Genomic DNA, 18,899 nt, shown 5'->3' with positions numbered 1-18,899 from the left:
AGAGAGACAGACAGAGAGAGAGGGAGACACACAGAGAGACAGAGAGAGAGAGAGAGAGAGACAGACAGAGGGGGACACACAGAGAGACAGAGAGAGAGGGACACACAGAGAGACAGACAGAGAGAGACACAGAGAGACAGAGAGAGAGAGAGAGAGAGACAGACAGAGGGAGACACACAGAGAGACAGAGAGAGAGGGACACACAGAGAGACAGACAGAGAGAGACACAGAGAGACAGAGAGAGAGAGGGAGAGACACACAGAGAGACAGAGAGAGAGAGGGAGAGACACAGAGAGACAGAGAGAGACACACAGAGAGACAGACAGAGAGAGGGAGACACACAGAGAGACAGACAGAGAGAGGGAGACACACAGAGAGACAGAGAGAGAGGGACACACAGAGAGACAGGCAGAGAGAGAGAGACACACAGAGAGACAGACAGAGAGAGAGGGAGAGACACACAGAGAGACAGAGAGAGAGAGGGAGAGACACAGAGATACAGAGAGAGAGAGGGAGACACACAGAGAGACAGACAGAGAGAGGGAGACACACAGAGAGACAGAGAGAGAGAGGGAGAGACAGGCAGAGAGAGAGAGACACACAGAGAGACAGACAGAGAGAGAGGGAGAGACACACAGAGAGACAGACAGAGAGAGAGGGAGACACACAGAGAGACAGAGAGAGAGAGAGAGAGAGACAGACAGAGGGAGACACACAGAGAGACAGAGAGAGAGGGACACACAGAGAGACAGACAGAGAGAGACACAGAGAGACAGAGAGAGAGAGAGAGAGAGAGAGACAGACAGAGGGAGACACACAGAGAGACAGAGAGAGAGGGACACACAGAGAGACAGACAGAGAGAGACACAGAGAGACAGAGAGAGAGAGGGAGAGACACACAGAGAGACAGAGAGAGAGAGGGAGAGACACAGAGAGACAGAGAGAGACACACAGAGAGACAGACAGAGAGAGGGAGACACACAGAGAGACAGACAGAGAGAGGGAGACACACAGAGAGACAGAGAGAGAGGGACACACAGAGAGACAGGCAGAGAGAGAGAGACACACAGAGAGACAGACAGAGAGAGAGGGAGAGACACACAGAGAGACAGAGAGAGAGAGGGAGAGACACAGAGATACAGAGAGAGAGAGGGAGACACACAGAGAGACAGACAGAGAGAGGGAGACACACAGAGAGACAGAGAGAGAGAGGGAGAGACAGGCAGAGAGAGAGAGACACACAGAGAGACAGACAGAGAGAGAGGGAGAGACACACAGAGAGACAGACAGAGAGAGAGGGAGACACACAGAGAGACAGAGAGAGAGAGAGAGAGAGAGAGAGAGAGAGAGAGAGAGAGACAGACAGAGGGAGACACACAGAGAGACAGAGAGAGAGGGACACACAGAGAGACAGACAGAGAGAGACACAGAGAGACAGAGAGAGAGAGAGAGAGACAGACAGAGGGAGACACACAGAGAGACAGAGAGAGAGGGACACACAGAGAGACAGACAGAGAGAGACACAGAGAGACAGAGAGAGAGAGGGAGAGACACACAGAGAGACAGAGAGAGAGAGGGAGAGACACAGAGAGACAGAGAGAGACACACAGAGAGACAGACAGAGAGAGGGAGACACACAGAGAGACAGACAGAGAGAGGGAGACACACAGAGAGACAGAGAGAGAGGGACACACAGAGAGACAGGCAGAGAGAGAGGGACACACAGAGAGACAGGCAGAGAGAGAGAGACACACAGAGAGACAGACAGAGAGAGAGGGAGACTGCTGCCTCTAAGCTGCTGGGTTGTGTGTGCTTTCCCCTCCTGCCAGAGGATGTTATGAGCCTCTCATCCCAGGCTGAGTGTTGTTCCTTGGCGTTGACGCCCAGCTAGCCACTGAGGACCCTGGGTCTGTAACGTGTGTAAGCCTCAGTCACACCTGGTCTAGGCAGGGATTTACAGGCCCTTCATTAAGTCCTCTGGCAGAGAAGAGGAGAACAGAGGAAGAGATTCCCCAAGCCTCAAACCAACCCCCCTGACCAGGAGCCAAGAGCCCAAGACGGACAGAGAGGAGAGAGGCTATGTGGGGAGATGGAGGGAGATGGAGGGGGTGGGGGGGGTGTGTTACTCATGTCTGATTCACGTTGCTCTGCTTCCTTCCAGCAGCCACATCTGGCTCTGTTTTATCACCTAGACCTGCCGGCTCACACACACACACACACACACACACACACACACACACACACACACACACACACACACAGGAGATGAGAGGAGCTGGAGGCTGGATAGACTATTGACAAATAAAACATTAAGAAGAATATATGTCACAGAGTGGAATCTATTAAAGGTGGGAAGCAGTAGCCAGGTTGAACTGCTGCTGTGTTGAAACAAATAAAAAGAGAGACAGCGGGGAGAGAGAGAGAGAGAGAGAGAGAGAGAGAGAGAGAGAGAGAGAGAGAGAGAGAGAGAGAGAGAGAGAGAGAGACAGAGACAGAGACAGAGACAGAGACAGAGAGACAGAAAGAGAGAGACAGAAAGAGAGAGACAGAGAGAGAGAGACAGACAGAGACAGACAGAGAGAGAGCGAGAGAGAAAGAGAGAGAGAGACAGAGAGAGAGACAGAAACAGAGACAGAGAGAGAGACAGAAACAGAGACAGAGAGACACAGAGAGAGAGAGAGAGAAAGAGAAAGACAGAGAGACAGAGACAGAGACAGAGACAGAGACAGAGAGAGAGAGAGAGAGAGAGAGAGAGAGAGAGAGAGAGAGAGAGAGAGAGAGAGAGCGAGAGAGAGAGAAAGAGAAAGAGACAGAGAAAGACAGAGACAGAGACAGAGACAGAGACAGAGACAGAGAGAGAGACAGAGAAAGAGAAAGAGAAAGAGAGAGAGAGAGAGAGAAAGACAGAGACGGCGGGACAATGGGGCCCATTGATAGTGTGGAGACGGGGCAGGGTACCTCCGGCTAGCCCATGTGCAGTCAGGCAGCCTCAGAGCGCAGCCTCAGTACAGACAGACACACACTGATTACAGTCTGTATTACAAATGGCAAAAACAGAGAGAGCAGAGCACTGCAGCCCTGTGGAACTTCAACAACAGGATCACTCCCTACACACACGCATGAACACACGGACGCATGCACACACACACACACTAGCCGGCTACCACCCGGTTAATCAACCCTGCACCTTAGAGGCGCTGCCCTATGTACATAGATATGGAATCACTGGTCACTTTAATAATGGAACACCCTCCACCACCCTCCACTACACTACACTACCCTACCCTACCCTACCCTACCCTCCACTACCCTACCCTCCACTACCCTACCCTCCACTACACTACCCTCCACTACCTTACCCTACCCTCCACTACACTACCCTCCACTACCCTACCCTACCCTCCACTACACCACCCTCCACTACACTACCCTCCACTACCCTACCCTCCACTACCCTACCCTCCACTACCCTACCCTCCACTACACTACCCTCCACTACCCTACCCTCCACTACACTACCCTCCACTACACTACCCTCCACTACCCTACCCTCCACTACCCTACCCTCCACTACACTACCCTCCACTACCCTACCCTCCACTACCCTACCCTCCACTACACTACCCTCCACTACCCTACCCTCCACTACCCTACCCTACCCTACCCTCCACTACCCTACCCTCCACTACACCACCCTCCACTACACTACCCTCCACTACCCTACCCTCCACTACCCTACCCTCCACTACCCTACCCTCCACTACCCTACCCTACCCTACCCTACCCTCCACTACACCACCCTCCACTACACTACCCTCCACTACCCTACCCTCCACTACCCTACCCTCCACTACCCTACCCTCCACTACACTACCCTCCACTACACTACCCTACCCTACCCTACCCTCCACTACCCTACCCTACCCTACACTACCCTCCACTACCCTACCCTACCCTACCCTCCACTACCCTACCCTCCACTACACCACCCTCCACTACACTACCCTCCACTACCCTACCCTCCACTACCCTACCCTCCACTACCCTACCCTACCCTACACTACCCTCCACTACCCTCCACTACACTACCCTCCACTACCCTACCCTCCACTACCCTACCCTCCACTACACCACCCTCCACTACACTACCCTCCACTACACTACCCTACCCTACCCTACCCTCCACTACCCTACCCTACCCTACACTACCCTCCACTACCCTACCCTCCACTACCCTACCCTCCACTACCCTACCCTCCACTACACCACCCTCCACTACACTACCCTCCACTACCCTACCCTCCACTACCCTACCCTCCACTACCCTACCCTACCCTCCACTACCCTACCCTCCACTACCCTACCCTACACTACCCTCCACTACCCTCCACTACACTACCCTCCACTACCCTACCCTCCACTACCCTACCCTCCACTACCCTACCCTCCACTACCCTACCCTACCCTACCCTACCCTCCACTACCCTCCACTACCCTACCCTCCACTACCCTACCCTCCACTACACTACCCTCCACTACCCTACCCTCCACTATCCTACCCTCCACTACCCTCCACTACCCTACCCTCCACTACCCTCCACTACCCTCCACTACCCTACCCTCCACTACCCTACCCTCCACTACCCTACCCTCCACTACCCTACCCTCCACTATCCTACCCTATCCTACCCTCCACTACCCTACCCTACCCTACACTACCCTCCACTACCCTCCACTACACTACCCTCCCCTACCCTACCCTCCACTACCCTACCCTCCACTACCCTACCCTCCACTATCCTACCCTCCACTACCCTCCACTACCCTACCCTCCACTACCCTCCACTACCCTCCACTACCCTACCCTCCACTACCCTACCCTACCCTCCACTACCCTACCCTCCACTACCCTACCCTCCACTACCCTACCCTACCCTACCCTACCCTCCACTACCCTACCCTCCACTACCCTACCCTACCCTCCACTACCCTACCCTACACGAGATGCTTCCTCAATGAAAAGAGTTTAAAGCAACTAGTCAATCTAAAAAGTATCTGAGAGCATTACCATAAGCAACAACATATTGTTCATTTCTAACCAGTACTGCACCCTAAGGTCAAATAATTAACATAAACAACAACAACTAAAATAAACATAGTACTTGTAAATGTTACTGAGTCCCTTGGGTCCAAGACATAACTAGTCACCTAAAAACAAGAGCATTACCCCCATCAATGGGCAAGGAGTGGAACTGCAGCTAAATAAAAACAAGAGCTTTACCCCCATCTATGGGCAAGGAGTGGAACTGCAGCTTAATAAAAACAAGAGCATTACCCCCATCTATGGGCAAGGAGTGGAACTGCAGCTAAATAAAAACAAGCGCTTTACCCCCATCTATGGGCAAGGAGTGGAACTGCAGCTAAATAAAAACAAGAGCATTACCCCTATCAATGGGCCAGTAGTAGAACTGTTGCTAAATAATCTTACATTTTACATTTACATTTTGGTCATTTAGCAGACGAGCTTATCCAGAGCGACTTACAGTTAGTGAGTGCATACATTTTTTTATACTGGCCCCCCGTGGGAATCGAACCCACAATCCTGGCGTTGCAAGTGCCATGCTCTACCAACTGAGCTACAGGAGGCTTGCCTCTCCCATTGGGTTGTACCAGTTCAAGGTCATGCCTTTCAGACAAAAAATGCACCTGTGACACATGATGACCAATGCAACCATTTCCTTATCTCAGTGTAATCAAAACAGCCTTCAAAACAGTGTTTTAATGAGTTGACATTATTTGTGTTAATGATAGGTAGTGTAATGTAAAGGCAGGTGTCGCCCCCTAGTGGACCTGTCTGTAGGCGCAGATGATAATCTCTTAGGTGGCAGTCTATAGGGGTGTATGGTGGTACATGGTCTAGTATGGCTGGCTGTCTATGGGGTGTATGGTGGTACATGGTCTAGTATGGCTGGCTGTCTATGGGGTGTATGGTGGTACATGGTCCTACCTGTCTATAGGAGTGTAAAGGGGGGTGGTCCTACCTGTCTATAGGTACAGATGATTATCTCTCTGAGGTGGTAATGCATGGGGGTCATGGTCTCGCTGACAGAGTCCAAAGCCATGTCTACTTCCCTCTTCATTCGGTGACCGTCCGGCAGCAGTCTAACTAGCTGCATCACCACCTGGGGACAGACAGACAGGACAGAACACACACACTCACTGTCAGACAGGACAGAACACACACACACACTGTCAGACAGGACAGAACACACACACTCACTGTCAGACAGGACAGAACACACACACTCACTGTCAGACAGGACAGAACACACACACTGACTGTCAGACAGGACAGAACACACACACTCACTGTCAGACAGGACAGAACACACACACTCACTGTCAGACAGGACAGAACACACACACACTCACTGTCAGACAGGACAGAACACACACACTCACTGTCAGACAGGACAGAACACACACACACACTCACTGTTAGACAGGACAGAACACACACACACTCACTGTCAGACAGGCCAGAATACACACACACACACTCACTGTCAAATCCGATACATGTTTTACAATCTCTTATATTCTGGATTAACCTTCATATTACACAGGAGTAAAGATTTATTGACGCTCTACTCTAATAATTTAAAAACAAATTTCGCTTAAAAACTGGAAACAGGCTAAACAGGCTTTTCATCATGACCGAGTGAAGAGCGATGGTGGTGATGTGTTACCATGGACCCCAGGTAGTGAAGAGAGATGGTGGTGACGTGTTACCATGGACCCCAGGTAGTGAAGAGAGATGGTGGTGATGTGTTACCATGGACCCCAGGTAGTGAAGAGAGATGGTGGTGACGTGTTACCATGGACCCCAGGTAGTGAAGAGAGATGGTGGTGATGTGTTACCATGGACCCCAGGTAGTGAAGAGAGATGGTGGTGATGTGTTACCATGGACCCCAGGTAGTGAAGAGAGATGGTGATGTGTTACCATGGACCCCAGGTAGTGAAGAGAGATGGTGGTGACGTGTTACCATGGACCCCAGGTAGTGAAGAGAGATGGTGATGTGTTACCATGGACCCCAGGTAGTGAAGAGAGATGGTGATGTGTTACCATGGACCCCAGGTAGTGAAGAGAGATGGTGATGTGTTACCATGGACCCCAGGTAGTAAAAAGTAAGTAGTCCTGGCCTTGGCTTGTGCGAGCCAGAACGTCTCAGAACGCTGTTTCTGTAGTGTGAGACAGCTTGATGTACCAGTCCACCCCCTGGACAGGACACTAGTCTATCTCCTGTTTCTGTAGTGAGACAGCTTGATGTACCAGGACACCCCCTGGACAGGACACTAGTCTATCTCCTGTTTCTGTAGTGAGACAGCTTGATGTACCAGGACACCCCCTGGACAGGACACTAGTCTATCTCCTGTTTCTGTAGTGAGGCAGCTTGATGTACAGGACACCCCCTGGACAGGACACTAGTCTATCTCCTGTTTCTGTAGCGGGAGGCAGCTTGATGTACCAGGACACCCCCTGGACAGGACACTAGTCTATCGCAGGGCCTTACCCCCCAATCTATCTCCTTAATGTGGAGCGCCAAGCAGAGATGCATCAGGTCCCATTTTTACAGGCCACTGAGTTATAATGGACCCCAGGTTTCATTTACATAATATGGTGTTGACATTTACATAAAATTGTGTTGACCCAGAGTTGGCCCATATCCACAGACAGAGAATGGACCAGAGCCTGTGTTGCAGCCAGACTGCCAGCGGACAGGACAGGCCTGCAGGTCCTATGTGTCAGTCAGCCAGCCAGAGTTTCCCTAGTAACCAGCCTGGGTCAGTACTGTACTCTGTAACCCAGACACTCCACTGTTGACTAACTGTGGGTGAATTAGCAGGTGCTTTTATCCAAAGCGACTCAGTCAGTCATGTTTACATGTTATGTATGGTTGGCCCGGGAATCACTGACATGTACAGTACATGTGGCCCAATTATGACATTTTTATCAAATTGCACTTATTCAGCCTACTTTGCTTGTAAATATAATTTGCTATCAGTTGTTGTTGCTTTTAAATCTGTGATTTAATCTGGACGTATTGTGTTTGCTGCAAAATGAACTGGCTCATTGAGGACATGAACGTTTTCTGAACCTGAACTGACCACTGGCTCATTGAGGACATGAACGTTTTCTGAACCCGAACTGACCACTGGCTCATTGAGGACATGAACGTTTTCTGAACCTGAACTGACCACTGGCTCATTGAGGACATGAACGTTTTCTGAACCCGAACTGACCACTGGCTCATTATCAGACCACAGCTACTGAGAGCAAGGGTGAGTCCCAAATGGCCTCACATACCCTGTACAGTGCACTACTTTTGAGCAGAGCCCTAAGGGGGGCCCAGATCAAAAGTAGTCCACTAAATAGGGATTGTGGAGCCATTGGGGAGGCAGAGGGAGAGCCTCTCTCTACAGGCCCCATTCAGCCAGACTATTCCAGACCAGAGGAGAATCATGTCTGTTAGGTGGTTGCTAGGACACTAGAGCTCTAACACTATAGTCTCTGGTAATGTGGTGAATCTAAAACGGTCATGTTCCACTCAAACCCTCTTTTGGTAAAAGTCTCTTATGTTGTAACTCACCTTGAATTCTCCCTTTGTGTACTTGGCATCAGGAACACTGACAAGCTCATCATCACCGAACTCAGGAAACCCCTGAGGCAGAGACAAACCAACAACGGATGAACATGGCTGTTTTAATACTGGTCTTACAGATCTGGTAACCTCTCCAATGTGTTTATTAGAAGGCAAATTAACTTGAAAAGTGACTATTCCTGGATTATACGTTGGTATTCCAGAATAGACTCTTACATTGAAGTGCCAGAGAGTGAGGGGAGTGGTCTTACATTGAAGTGCCAGAGAGTGAGGGCAGCTATGACCATGGCTGTGGTAGTTCTTCCCTTGCCGTTGGAGCAGTTAAACACGAAGGCTGAGTGAGAGTCCTCTGCCAAGGTACTCTTCATGGCCTCCATGAGCTGGTCAAAGTCCTGGGGGTAAAACACATGCACACACACAGACACATGCACACACACACACACACACACACACACATGCACACACACACACACACACACACACACACACACACACACACATGCACCAGATGGCTATATTCAGTTATATTATTGATACAACATGTGTAATAACATTCAACACCACTAGAGGGAGTACAAAGCTTTCCATTTTCACCCCTCATATCATCGCCAAATGAAAACCTGCCACTGCAGTGCCTCCACAAAACCCATTACCTGTGTGTGTGTGTGTGTGTGTGTGTGTGTGTGTGTATGTGTGCGTGTGTGTGCGTGTGTGTGTGTGTGTGTCTGCGTGTGTGTGCATGTATGTGCATGTGTGTGTGTGTATATATATATATGTGTGTGTGGCTGCGTGGCGTCCGTCTGTACCTCCTCCTTGGGGGCGCAGCAGTCTGACAGAGGGATGCGTTTATACAGCAGTCCCTGGTGTGTTCTCTTGCACTGGTTGAAGACCTCCTGGACCGTCAGACAGGTTTTAAACATCTTCATCTGTTTCTCCTGCTCCAGAGACACCTCCAGCCACTTCTGGGCTCTCTGAACCTCCTCTCCCAGGGCGGTCTCTAGTTTCTGGGGTAGAGAGGAGGGGAGAGACAGTCAGACTACCCCTTTTTCCTCCCCAATTTCGTGATACCCAATTGGTAGTTACAGTCTTGTCCCATCGCTGCAACTCCCGTACGGACTCGGGAGAGGCGAAGGTCGAGAGCCATGGGTCCTCCGAAACACGACCCTGCCAAGCCGCACTGCTTCTTGACACACTGCTCACTTAACCCCGGACCAATGTGTCGGAGGAAACACCGTACAACTGGCGACCCGAAGTCAGCGTGCATGCGCCCGGCCCGCCACAAGAGGTCGCTAGAGTGCGATGGGACAAGGACATCCCGGCCCGGCCAAACCCTCCCCTAACCCGGACGACGCTGGGCCAAATTGTGCGTCGCCTCATGGGTCTCCCGGTCGCGGCCAGCTGCGACACAGCCCGGGATCGAACCCGGATCTGTAGTGACGCCTCTAAGCACTGCAGTGCCTTAGACCGCTGGGCCACTCGGGAAACCCTCACTTTACTTTCCTGACTTTATGGTCTGTGTAAAGAACATTTATTTGCAGCATCATACAAACAGTATTATGTTCCCTACAGGGAACATTGATTTGATTTTGACGGGGACAGTCAAGCCAGTGAGTCACAGTGAGGCTGATCGCTAGTAATAATAATAATAATAATAATAATAATAATATGCCAGCTGAGCTACAGAGGACCACAGTAGTAGGGAGAGAACCTGGAACTTCTGTATCACACCAAATCAGCAGGGTAACATGAAACACTGGACCTCTATGTGCTGGGGGTTAAGGTTAAGTTAATACCTCTATGTGCTGGGGGTTAATGTTCAGTTAATACCTCTATGTGATGGGGGTTAAGGTTCAGTTAATACCTCTATGTGATGGGTGTTAAGGTTCAGTTAATACCTCTATGTGATGGGGGTTAAGGTTCAGTTAATACCTCTATGTGCTGGGGGTTAAGGTTCAGTTAATACCTCTATGTGCTGGGGGTTAAGGTTCAGTTAATACCTCTATGTGCTGGGGGTTAAGGTTCAGTTAATACCTCTATGTGCTGGGGGTTAAGGTTCAGTTAATACCTCTATGTGCTGGGGGTTAAGGTTCAGTTAATACCTCTATGTGATGGGGGTTAAGGTTCAGTTAATACCTCTATGTGATGGGGGTTAAGGTTCAGTTAATACCTCTATGTGCTGGGGGTTAAGGTTCAGTTAATACCTCTATGTGCTGGGGGTTAAGGTTCAGTTAATACCTCTATGTGCTGGGGGTTAAGGTTCAGTTAATACCTCTATGTGCTGGGGGTTAAGGTTCAGTTAATACCTCTATGTGCTGGGGGTTAAGGTTCAGTTAATACCTCTATGTGATGGGGGTTAAGGTTAAGGTCAGTTGATACCTCTATGTGCTGGGGGTTAAGCTTAGGTTCAGTTAATACCTCTATGTACTGGGGGTTAAGGTTAGGTTCAGTTAATACCTCTATGTGCTGGGGGTTAAGGTTAGGTTTAAGGTTAGGGTCAGTTAATACCTCTATGTGCTGGGGGTTAAGGTTAGGGTCAGTTGATACCTCTATGTGCTGGGGGTTAAGGTTAGGTTCAGTTAATACCTCTATGTGCTGGGGGTTAAGGTTAGGGTTAAGGTTAAGGTCAGTTAATACCTCTATGTGCTAGTGGTTAAGGTTAGGGTTAAGGTTAAGGTCAGTTAGTACCTTTATGTGCTGGGGGTTAGGGTCAGTTAGTACCTTTATGTGCTGGGGGTTAGGGTCAGTTAGTACCTCTATGTGCTGGGGGTTACGGTTAGGGTCAGTTAATACCTCTATGTGCTGGAGGTTAGGGCCAGTTAGTACCTCTATGTGCTGGAGGTTAAGGTTAGGGTCAGTTAGTACGTCTATGTGCTGGAGGTTAAGTTTAGGGTCAGTTGGCCTACCACTTCGCGGCTGAGCCGTTGTTGCTCCTAGACGTTTCCACTTCACAATAACTGCACTTACAGTTGACCGGGGCCGCTCTAGCAGGGCAGAAATTTGACGAACTGAATTGTTGGAAAGGTGGCATCCTATGACGGTGCCACGTTGAAAGGCACTGAGCTCTTCAGTAAGGCCATTTTACAGCCAATGTTTGTCTATGGAGATTGCATGGCGGTGTGCTTTGATTTTATACACCTGTCAGCAACGGGTGTGGCTGAAATAGCCGAATCCACTCATTTGAAAGGGGTGTCCACATACTTTTGTATATATGGTGTATCTCGTACCTCTATGTGTGTGGGGTCTGTGGCGGGGACAGGGATGTGTTGCTCCAGACAGGAAGGCTCTCTGGGAGTGAAGACCTGTCCGTTCCCCTCCAGAACCAGCTCCTCCTGCAGGTTGACCCACAGCACGTGGCTGTACTTCCTCTTCTCATCCGTCAGGTGGGTCAGCACCGCACCCGTCGCCTACAAACACACAACCCCCGCAGATACGCTTCAGTTCAGCTTGACAGACAACGTACTGTAAGAACTGGGATGTCTTAAAACGTTTTTTTATGTCTGCTAAAGATAGAAAGTTCTGGGAAACTAGCATTTTGGACATTGACCAAATGTGACAGGGTACGGGGGGTTGGTGTAGATCTTACCTCTGATGTAGGCTGTGACATGCCGTAGACGGGCATCTTGGGGACTCTTCTGAAGTTAGCCACCTTCATCTCCTTCACTGTGCTGAGTATGTCTGGAGACAGGTACTCATGAGCAACCTGCGCGCACACACACACACACACACACACACACACACACACACACACACACACACACACACACACACACACACACACACACACACACACACAGTAAGTACATAAGATAATGAGTTAGATTTCCAGTGAATGTATTCATTACACAAGGCAAACAAACTTGAAACAGAGAAATTCTATTTCTCTGCTCCTGACTGAGTTCGATGTTCTGCAGTGGGTCTGAGTGAGTGTGATGTGATGTCATTTGGTGGGAGGTTCTCACCAAAACGCGGGCTCCCTTGGTGACGAGATCGGGCGGAGCGGAGAGTTCTGATAGGTCCATACAGGCCAGCAGGCGGTACACCCAGGCGTGAGCACACAGCCACTGGCTGAAGTTGGACGCAAAGCCAAGAGAATACTGCAACACCACAAAACAGACGTAAAGATTGAGATGTCTTTGTCTGCCATGGTAAAATCAGACGTAAAGATTGAGATGTCTTTGTCTGCCATGGTAAAATCAGGACACAAAAGATTGAGATGTCTTTGTTTGCCATGGTAAAATCAGACGTAAAGATTGAGATGTCTTTGTCTGTCATGGTAAAAACAGATGTAAAGATTGAGATGTCTTTGTTTGCCATGGTAAAAACAGGACACAAAAGATTGAGATGTCTTTGTCTGCCATGGTAAAATCAGACGTAAAGATTTAGGTCTTTGTCTGCCATGGTAAAATCAGACGTAAAGATTGAGATGTCTTTGTCTGCTAAAAACAGGACATTTGTCATCTCAATGCAAAGCACAAACAATGGCAGCCAGAAAAGACAAACAGCAGAGTCAATACAAAATAACATTGGCTTGTATGTATGAGTGAAAGATAGAATTTCGCTATGGGTGCCATTTGGAACAAAGCCATACCTGTTCATGAAGGTATGCGTTGAACACAATCAGGTAGAAATACCGTTCCAGGCTCTGTATGGCTCTGTGGAGAAAGTAGTCTTTGGTTGTGCTTCCCTAGAAGAGACAGACATCAAGGAGTCAGACAGTAGTCTTTGTTTCTGCTCCCTAGAAGAGACAGACATCAAGGAGTCAGACAGTAGTCTTTGGTACTGCTCCCTAGAAGAGACAGACATCAAGGAGTCAGACAGTAGTCTTTGTTACTGCTCCCTAGAAGAGACAGACATCAAGGAGTCAGACAGTAGTCTTTGGTACTGCTCCCTAGAAGAGACAGACATCAAGGAGTCAGACAGTAGTCTTTGGTACTGCTCCCTAGAAGAGACAGACATCAAGGAGTCAGACAGTGGTCTTGGGTACTGCTCCCTAGAAGAGACAGACATCAAGGAGTCAGACAGTAGTCTTGGGTACTGCTCCCTAGAAGAGACAGACATCAAGGAGTCAGACAGTAGTCTTTGGTACTGCTCCCTAGAAGAGACAGACATCAAGGAGTCAGACAGTAGTCTTTGGTACTGCTCCCTAGAAGAGACAGACATCAAGGAGTCAGACAGTAGTCTTTGGTACTGCTCCCTAGAAGAGACAGACATCAAGGAGTCAGACAGTAGTCTTTGGTACTGCTCCCTAGAAGAGACAGACATCAAGGAGTCAGACAGTAGTCTTTGGTACTGCTCCCTAGAAGAGACAGACATCAAGGAGTCAGACAGTAGTCTTTGGTACTGCTCCCTAGAAGAGACAGACATCAAGGAGTCAGAAAGTAGTCTTTGGTACTGCTCCCTAGAAGAGACAGACATCAAGGAGTCAGACAGTAGTCTTTGGTACTGCTCCCTAGAAGAGACAGACATCAAGGAGTCAGACAGTAGTCTTTGGTACTGCTCCCTAGAAGAGACAGACATCAAGGAGTCAGACAGTAGTCTTTGGTACTGCTCCCTAGAAGAGACAGACATCAAGGAGTCAGACAGTAGTCTTTGGTACTGCTCCCTAGAAGAGACAGACATCAAGGAGTCAGACAGTAGTCTTTGGTACTGCTCCCTAGAAGAGACAGACATCAAGGAGTCAGACAGTAGTATTTGGTACTGCTCCCTAGAAGAGACAGACATCAAGGAGTCAGACAGTAGTATTTGGTACTGCTCCCTAGAAGAGACAGACATCAAGGAGTCAGACAGTAGTCTTTGGTACTGCTCCCTAGAAGAGACAGACATCAAGGAGTCAGACAGTAGTCTTGGGTACTGCTCCCTAGAAGAGACAGACATCAAGGAGTCAGACAGTAGTCTTGGGTACTGCTCCCTAGAAGAGACAGACATCAAGGAGTCAGACAGTAGTCTTGGGTACTGCTCCCTAGAAGAGACAGACATCAAGGAGTCAGACAGTAGTCTTTGGTACTGCTCCCTAGAAGAGACAGACATCAAGGAGTCAGACAGTAGTCTTTGGTACTGCTCCCTAGAAGAGACAGACATCAAGGAGTCAGACAGTAGTCTTGGGTACTGCTCCCTAGAAGAGACAGACATCAAGGAGTCAGACAGTAGTCTTGGGTACTGCTCCCTAGAAGAGACAGACATCAAGGAGTCAGACAGTAGTCTTGGGTACTGCTCCCTAGAAGAGACAGACATCAAGGAGTCAGACAGTAGTCTTGGGTACTGCTTCCTAGAAGAGACAGACATCAAGGAGTCAGACAGTAGTCTTTGGTACTGCTCCCTAGAAGAGACAGACATCAAGGAGTCAGACAGTAGTCTTGGGTACTGCTCCCTAGAATCATAACATACTAGCTAAGCACTGGAGCATCATATTACTGTATCAAAATGATCATAGTGTACTGATAAAGTTTTGATCAATCTGAAACATAACCTACCTGAATTTGATAATCATCTCCGATCGCTTCAAGTTTCTTCTTATTTTCGTATATTGCTTCTTTTATGTTGTGCATTTCTGAACACAGGGCGATCGCTTGGTCAACCTGAAGAACCAAAGGGACAGAACATGATTTCAATACTGGGAACTAGCACAATGTACCTAACTAGTGGACTCATTTCTAGATCACTCACCTCTTCCATGACCTGTTGTCCTTCAGGTAGTTTGTTGATGAGGGTCTGAATGACTTGGAACAGGGGCTTGGCTTCTGCCTCCTCCACTCTGCAAATAACAAACCGGACAGGCAGCCATCTTTAAAACACTTCCTTACAGTTTAACTACATCACCACTGCATTATTATGACACTGACCAATCCAATGTTTTGATAGAAATGTAGGCCTGCCCAGCAAATCTGGTTATAATGATGTTTACTCAAGCAGAAAAACAGTTTGCAAACAGAAACCATCATTAACACATCACGTGCCAAATGTTACCCTCTGGGTATAATCTGGATCAGTTTCATAGTGATTTTTTATATTTTACCTTTATTTTACCAGACAGGTCAATTAAGAACAAATTCTTATATGCAATGATAGCCTGGCAATACACTATATATACAAAAGTATGTGGACACCCCTTCAAATTAGTGGATTCGGCTATTTCAGCCACACCTGTTGCTGACAGGTGTATAAAATCGAGCACACAGCCATGCAATCTCCATAGACAAACATTGGCAGTAGAATGGCCCGTACTGAAGAGCTCAGTGACTTTCAACGTGGCACCATCACAGGATGCCACCTTTCCAACAAGTCAGTTCATCAAATGTCTGCCCTGTAAGTGCTGTTATTGTGAAGTGGAAACATCTAGGAGCAACAACAGCTCAGCCGCAAAGTGGTAGGCCACACAAGCTCACAGAACGGGACCGGCTGAAGTGGAATAAAGCTCCCCGCCATTGCACTCTTGAGGAGTGGAAACGCGTTCTCTGGCAGTCCGACGGACTAATCTGGGTTTGGCGGATGCCAGGAGAACGCTACCTGCCCGAATGCATAGTGCCAACTGTAAAGTTTGGTGGAGGAGGAATAATGGTCTGGGGCTGTTTTTCATGGTTCGGACTAGTCCCTTAGTTCCAATGAAGGGAAATCTTAACGCTACCGCATACAATGACATTCTAGATGATTCTGTGCTTCCAACTTTGTGGCAACAGTTTGGGGAAGGCCCTTTCCTGTTTCAGCATGACAATGCACCCGTGCACAAAGCGAGGTCCATATAGAAATGGTTGGTCGAGATCGGTGTGGGAGAACTTGACTGGCCTGCACAGAGCCCTGACCTCAACACAATCGAACACCTTCAGGATGAATTGGAAGGCCGACTGCGAGCCAGGCCTAATCGCCCAACATCAGTGCCCGACCTCACTAATGCTCTTGTGGCTGAATGGAAGCAAGTCCCCACAGCAATGTTCCAACATCTAGTGGAAAGCCTTCCCAGAAGAGTGGAGGCTGTTATAGCAGCAAAAGGGGGAACCAACTCCATATTATTGCCCATGATTTTGGAATGAGATGTTTGCCGAGCAGGTGTCCACATACTTTTGGCCATGTAGTGTATCTCTAGGCTAGGTTCCAGTTTGGTTGTGGAGGTTGAGTCCTGTCTTACTGTGGTGGTTCCTGGGTGGTCTTCAGGTGGTTGAGGACCAGGGTCCCCAGGATCATGGCAAGGTTGGTCCTCCCTACCCCCATCTGACAGCAGAACAACAGGGCAGGCAGAGGCCTGGAAACATCCCTTCTCAATGACAGGTTGGGGCTCTCCTGAAAACATGCAACACAAATACAGGGATTGGAAAACACCACATACAAAATGAAAAAGAAAAGTTGCGCTCTAATTCTCTCCTAGCTTTATTTGACCAACACTTTGGCTAAAGGGCGTCCATCCGGAGTTTCTAGCTGTCCTGGAAACCAACACACACATATTTGAAAAGGCATTGGAATGTCTGTCTGTCGGTCTCTAATTTAAACCCTGACCATGTGACCAAACTACTGGAGGATTACGATTTCTCAGAAAGAAAAAGACTGTCTTTTAACCAGCTGTTATTATCACAAAAACTAATCAGAAAACCACTGTTTGTTTAGCAGTCTAGTGCAGCTGCTACCAGAAATGTGATTACATTTGGCGCCATTTGTGATTAAGATTGTTTTGAACTGAAAGCTCCCCACCCCCTAGCCTGTGCCCGTCTGTGTTACCATGCCAACTCCTTGTCACTCATTACCATGCCATGGTTTGACGATGAAAGTAATCAAGTTGGCAAGAGCACAAACAGATCTGGGACCAGGCAACCGCACCCCCCACCTTTCAACCACTGAAACAGGAAGTGTGAAGAAACGTATCAGGAAGCTATCACAGAGCTAGCAAACACTGTAGAGCTGCAGACAGACAGACAGAGTCAGACAGTCAGACAGTCAGACAGACAGACAGACAGAGAGTCAGTCAGACAGACAGAGAGACAGACAGACAGACAGAGAGACAGACAGACAGACAGAGACAGACAGACAGAGATGAAACAGAGCAGAGCAGCAGCAGGAATAACACTCTGTCCCAAATTGCACCCTATTCCCTATATAGTGCACTACGTTTGACCACTGGAACCAACCACTTTCCAACCACAGAGAACTGGACAGTATGCCTGTTACTAGAGTGACAGGAGTCACTCCAAAAAAGGCAAAACGAAAGAAAGAAAGAAAGAAAGAAAGAAAGAAAGGAAGAAAGAAAGCAAGAAAGAAAGAAAGCAAGAAAGAAAGAAAGAAAGAAAGAAAGAAAGAAAGAAAGAAAGAAAGAAAGAAAGAAAGAAAGAAAGAAAGAAAGAAAGAAAGAAAGAAAGAAAGAAAGAAAGAAAGAAAGAAAGAAAGCACATCCTGTACAAGTGAAGATGTGAGGTTAGATGTGAGGTTTAATGTCATATTCATAATAACTATTATGGTTATTGGTGATGGATGGGGCACAGCGGTGCCTGGTGTGAGAGTGAGGTCAACCTCCCATCTTCCGTCTCAGAACCTGGTTGAGAATCTCCAGGTATTCTAGAATGTTCCACTCGTTAATATATTGAATGTCTCCTTTAAACACATCAGGGTTAACTACAGAACATCATCTCCAGCATAGAAACCGTACAGGGACAGCCCTGCCTGATCACGGCTGTTAGATCTGAACCTGTAAGGACCTTGATCCTGGAAGTATAGCTAATCCTTGGGATGTTTCTAACAAATGAAAGAAGGCGCCATCGCGCTCAAACACGACTTAAGGATAGGATATAAATGTTATTTGGATGGAGCATAAAATCAACAAACAGTTCAATGAAAAAGAAGGTAGGTTCACATACGAGGTAGACTCCAATATATTATTATATATATATATTATTTGAGTGTGACTACTTTGTTAAGACAAATACAACAGGATTTACCCTGAGAACACTAATAACCCTCCTTACCCTGAGAACACTAATAACCCTCCTTACCCTGAGAACACTAATAACCCTCCTTACCCCTGAGAACACTAATAACCCTCCTTACCCTGAGAACAGTAATAACCCTCCTTACCCTGAGAACACTAATAACCCTCCTTACCCTGAGAACACTAATAACCCTCCTTACCCTGAGAACAGTAATAACCCTCCTTACCCTGAGAACAGTAATAACCCTCCTTACCCTGAGAACACTAATAACCCTCCTTACCCTGAGAACACTAATAACCCTCCTTACCCTGAGAACACTAATAACCCTCC

General features: G+C 48.2%; 1 protein-coding gene across 1 annotated transcript in view; it reads right to left on the bottom strand.

The window, feature by feature from the left end:
* Positions 1 to 18,899, bottom strand: part of pald1a (phosphatase domain containing paladin 1a) — a 333,284-nt gene that overhangs the window by 288,457 nt on the left and 25,928 nt on the right. Inside the window, exons 8-18 of the mRNA XM_084189079.1 lie at positions 16,784 to 16,935; positions 15,328 to 15,415; positions 15,135 to 15,239; positions 13,253 to 13,348; positions 12,624 to 12,758; positions 12,248 to 12,364; positions 11,889 to 12,068; positions 9,471 to 9,668; positions 8,916 to 9,056; positions 8,653 to 8,724; positions 6,042 to 6,182 (exon numbers count right to left, since the gene is read on the bottom strand). Of these exons, the coding sequence (XP_084045205.1) occupies positions 6,042 to 6,182; positions 8,653 to 8,724; positions 8,916 to 9,056; positions 9,471 to 9,668; positions 11,889 to 12,068; positions 12,248 to 12,364; positions 12,624 to 12,758; positions 13,253 to 13,348; positions 15,135 to 15,239; positions 15,328 to 15,415; positions 16,784 to 16,935 (1,425 nt within the window). The remainder of the gene's footprint in view (positions 1 to 6,041; positions 6,183 to 8,652; positions 8,725 to 8,915; positions 9,057 to 9,470; positions 9,669 to 11,888; positions 12,069 to 12,247; positions 12,365 to 12,623; positions 12,759 to 13,252; positions 13,349 to 15,134; positions 15,240 to 15,327; positions 15,416 to 16,783; positions 16,936 to 18,899) is intronic.

This window comes from Coregonus lavaretus (assembly GCF_964263955.1).
Source record: "Coregonus lavaretus genome assembly, contig: SUPER_36_unloc_1, whole genome shotgun sequence".
NCBI lineage: Eukaryota > Metazoa > Chordata > Actinopteri > Salmoniformes > Salmonidae > Coregonus > Coregonus lavaretus.
The sequence above is the reverse complement of the archived record's forward strand: the minus strand, read 5'-3'. Positions and strand labels throughout refer to the sequence as shown.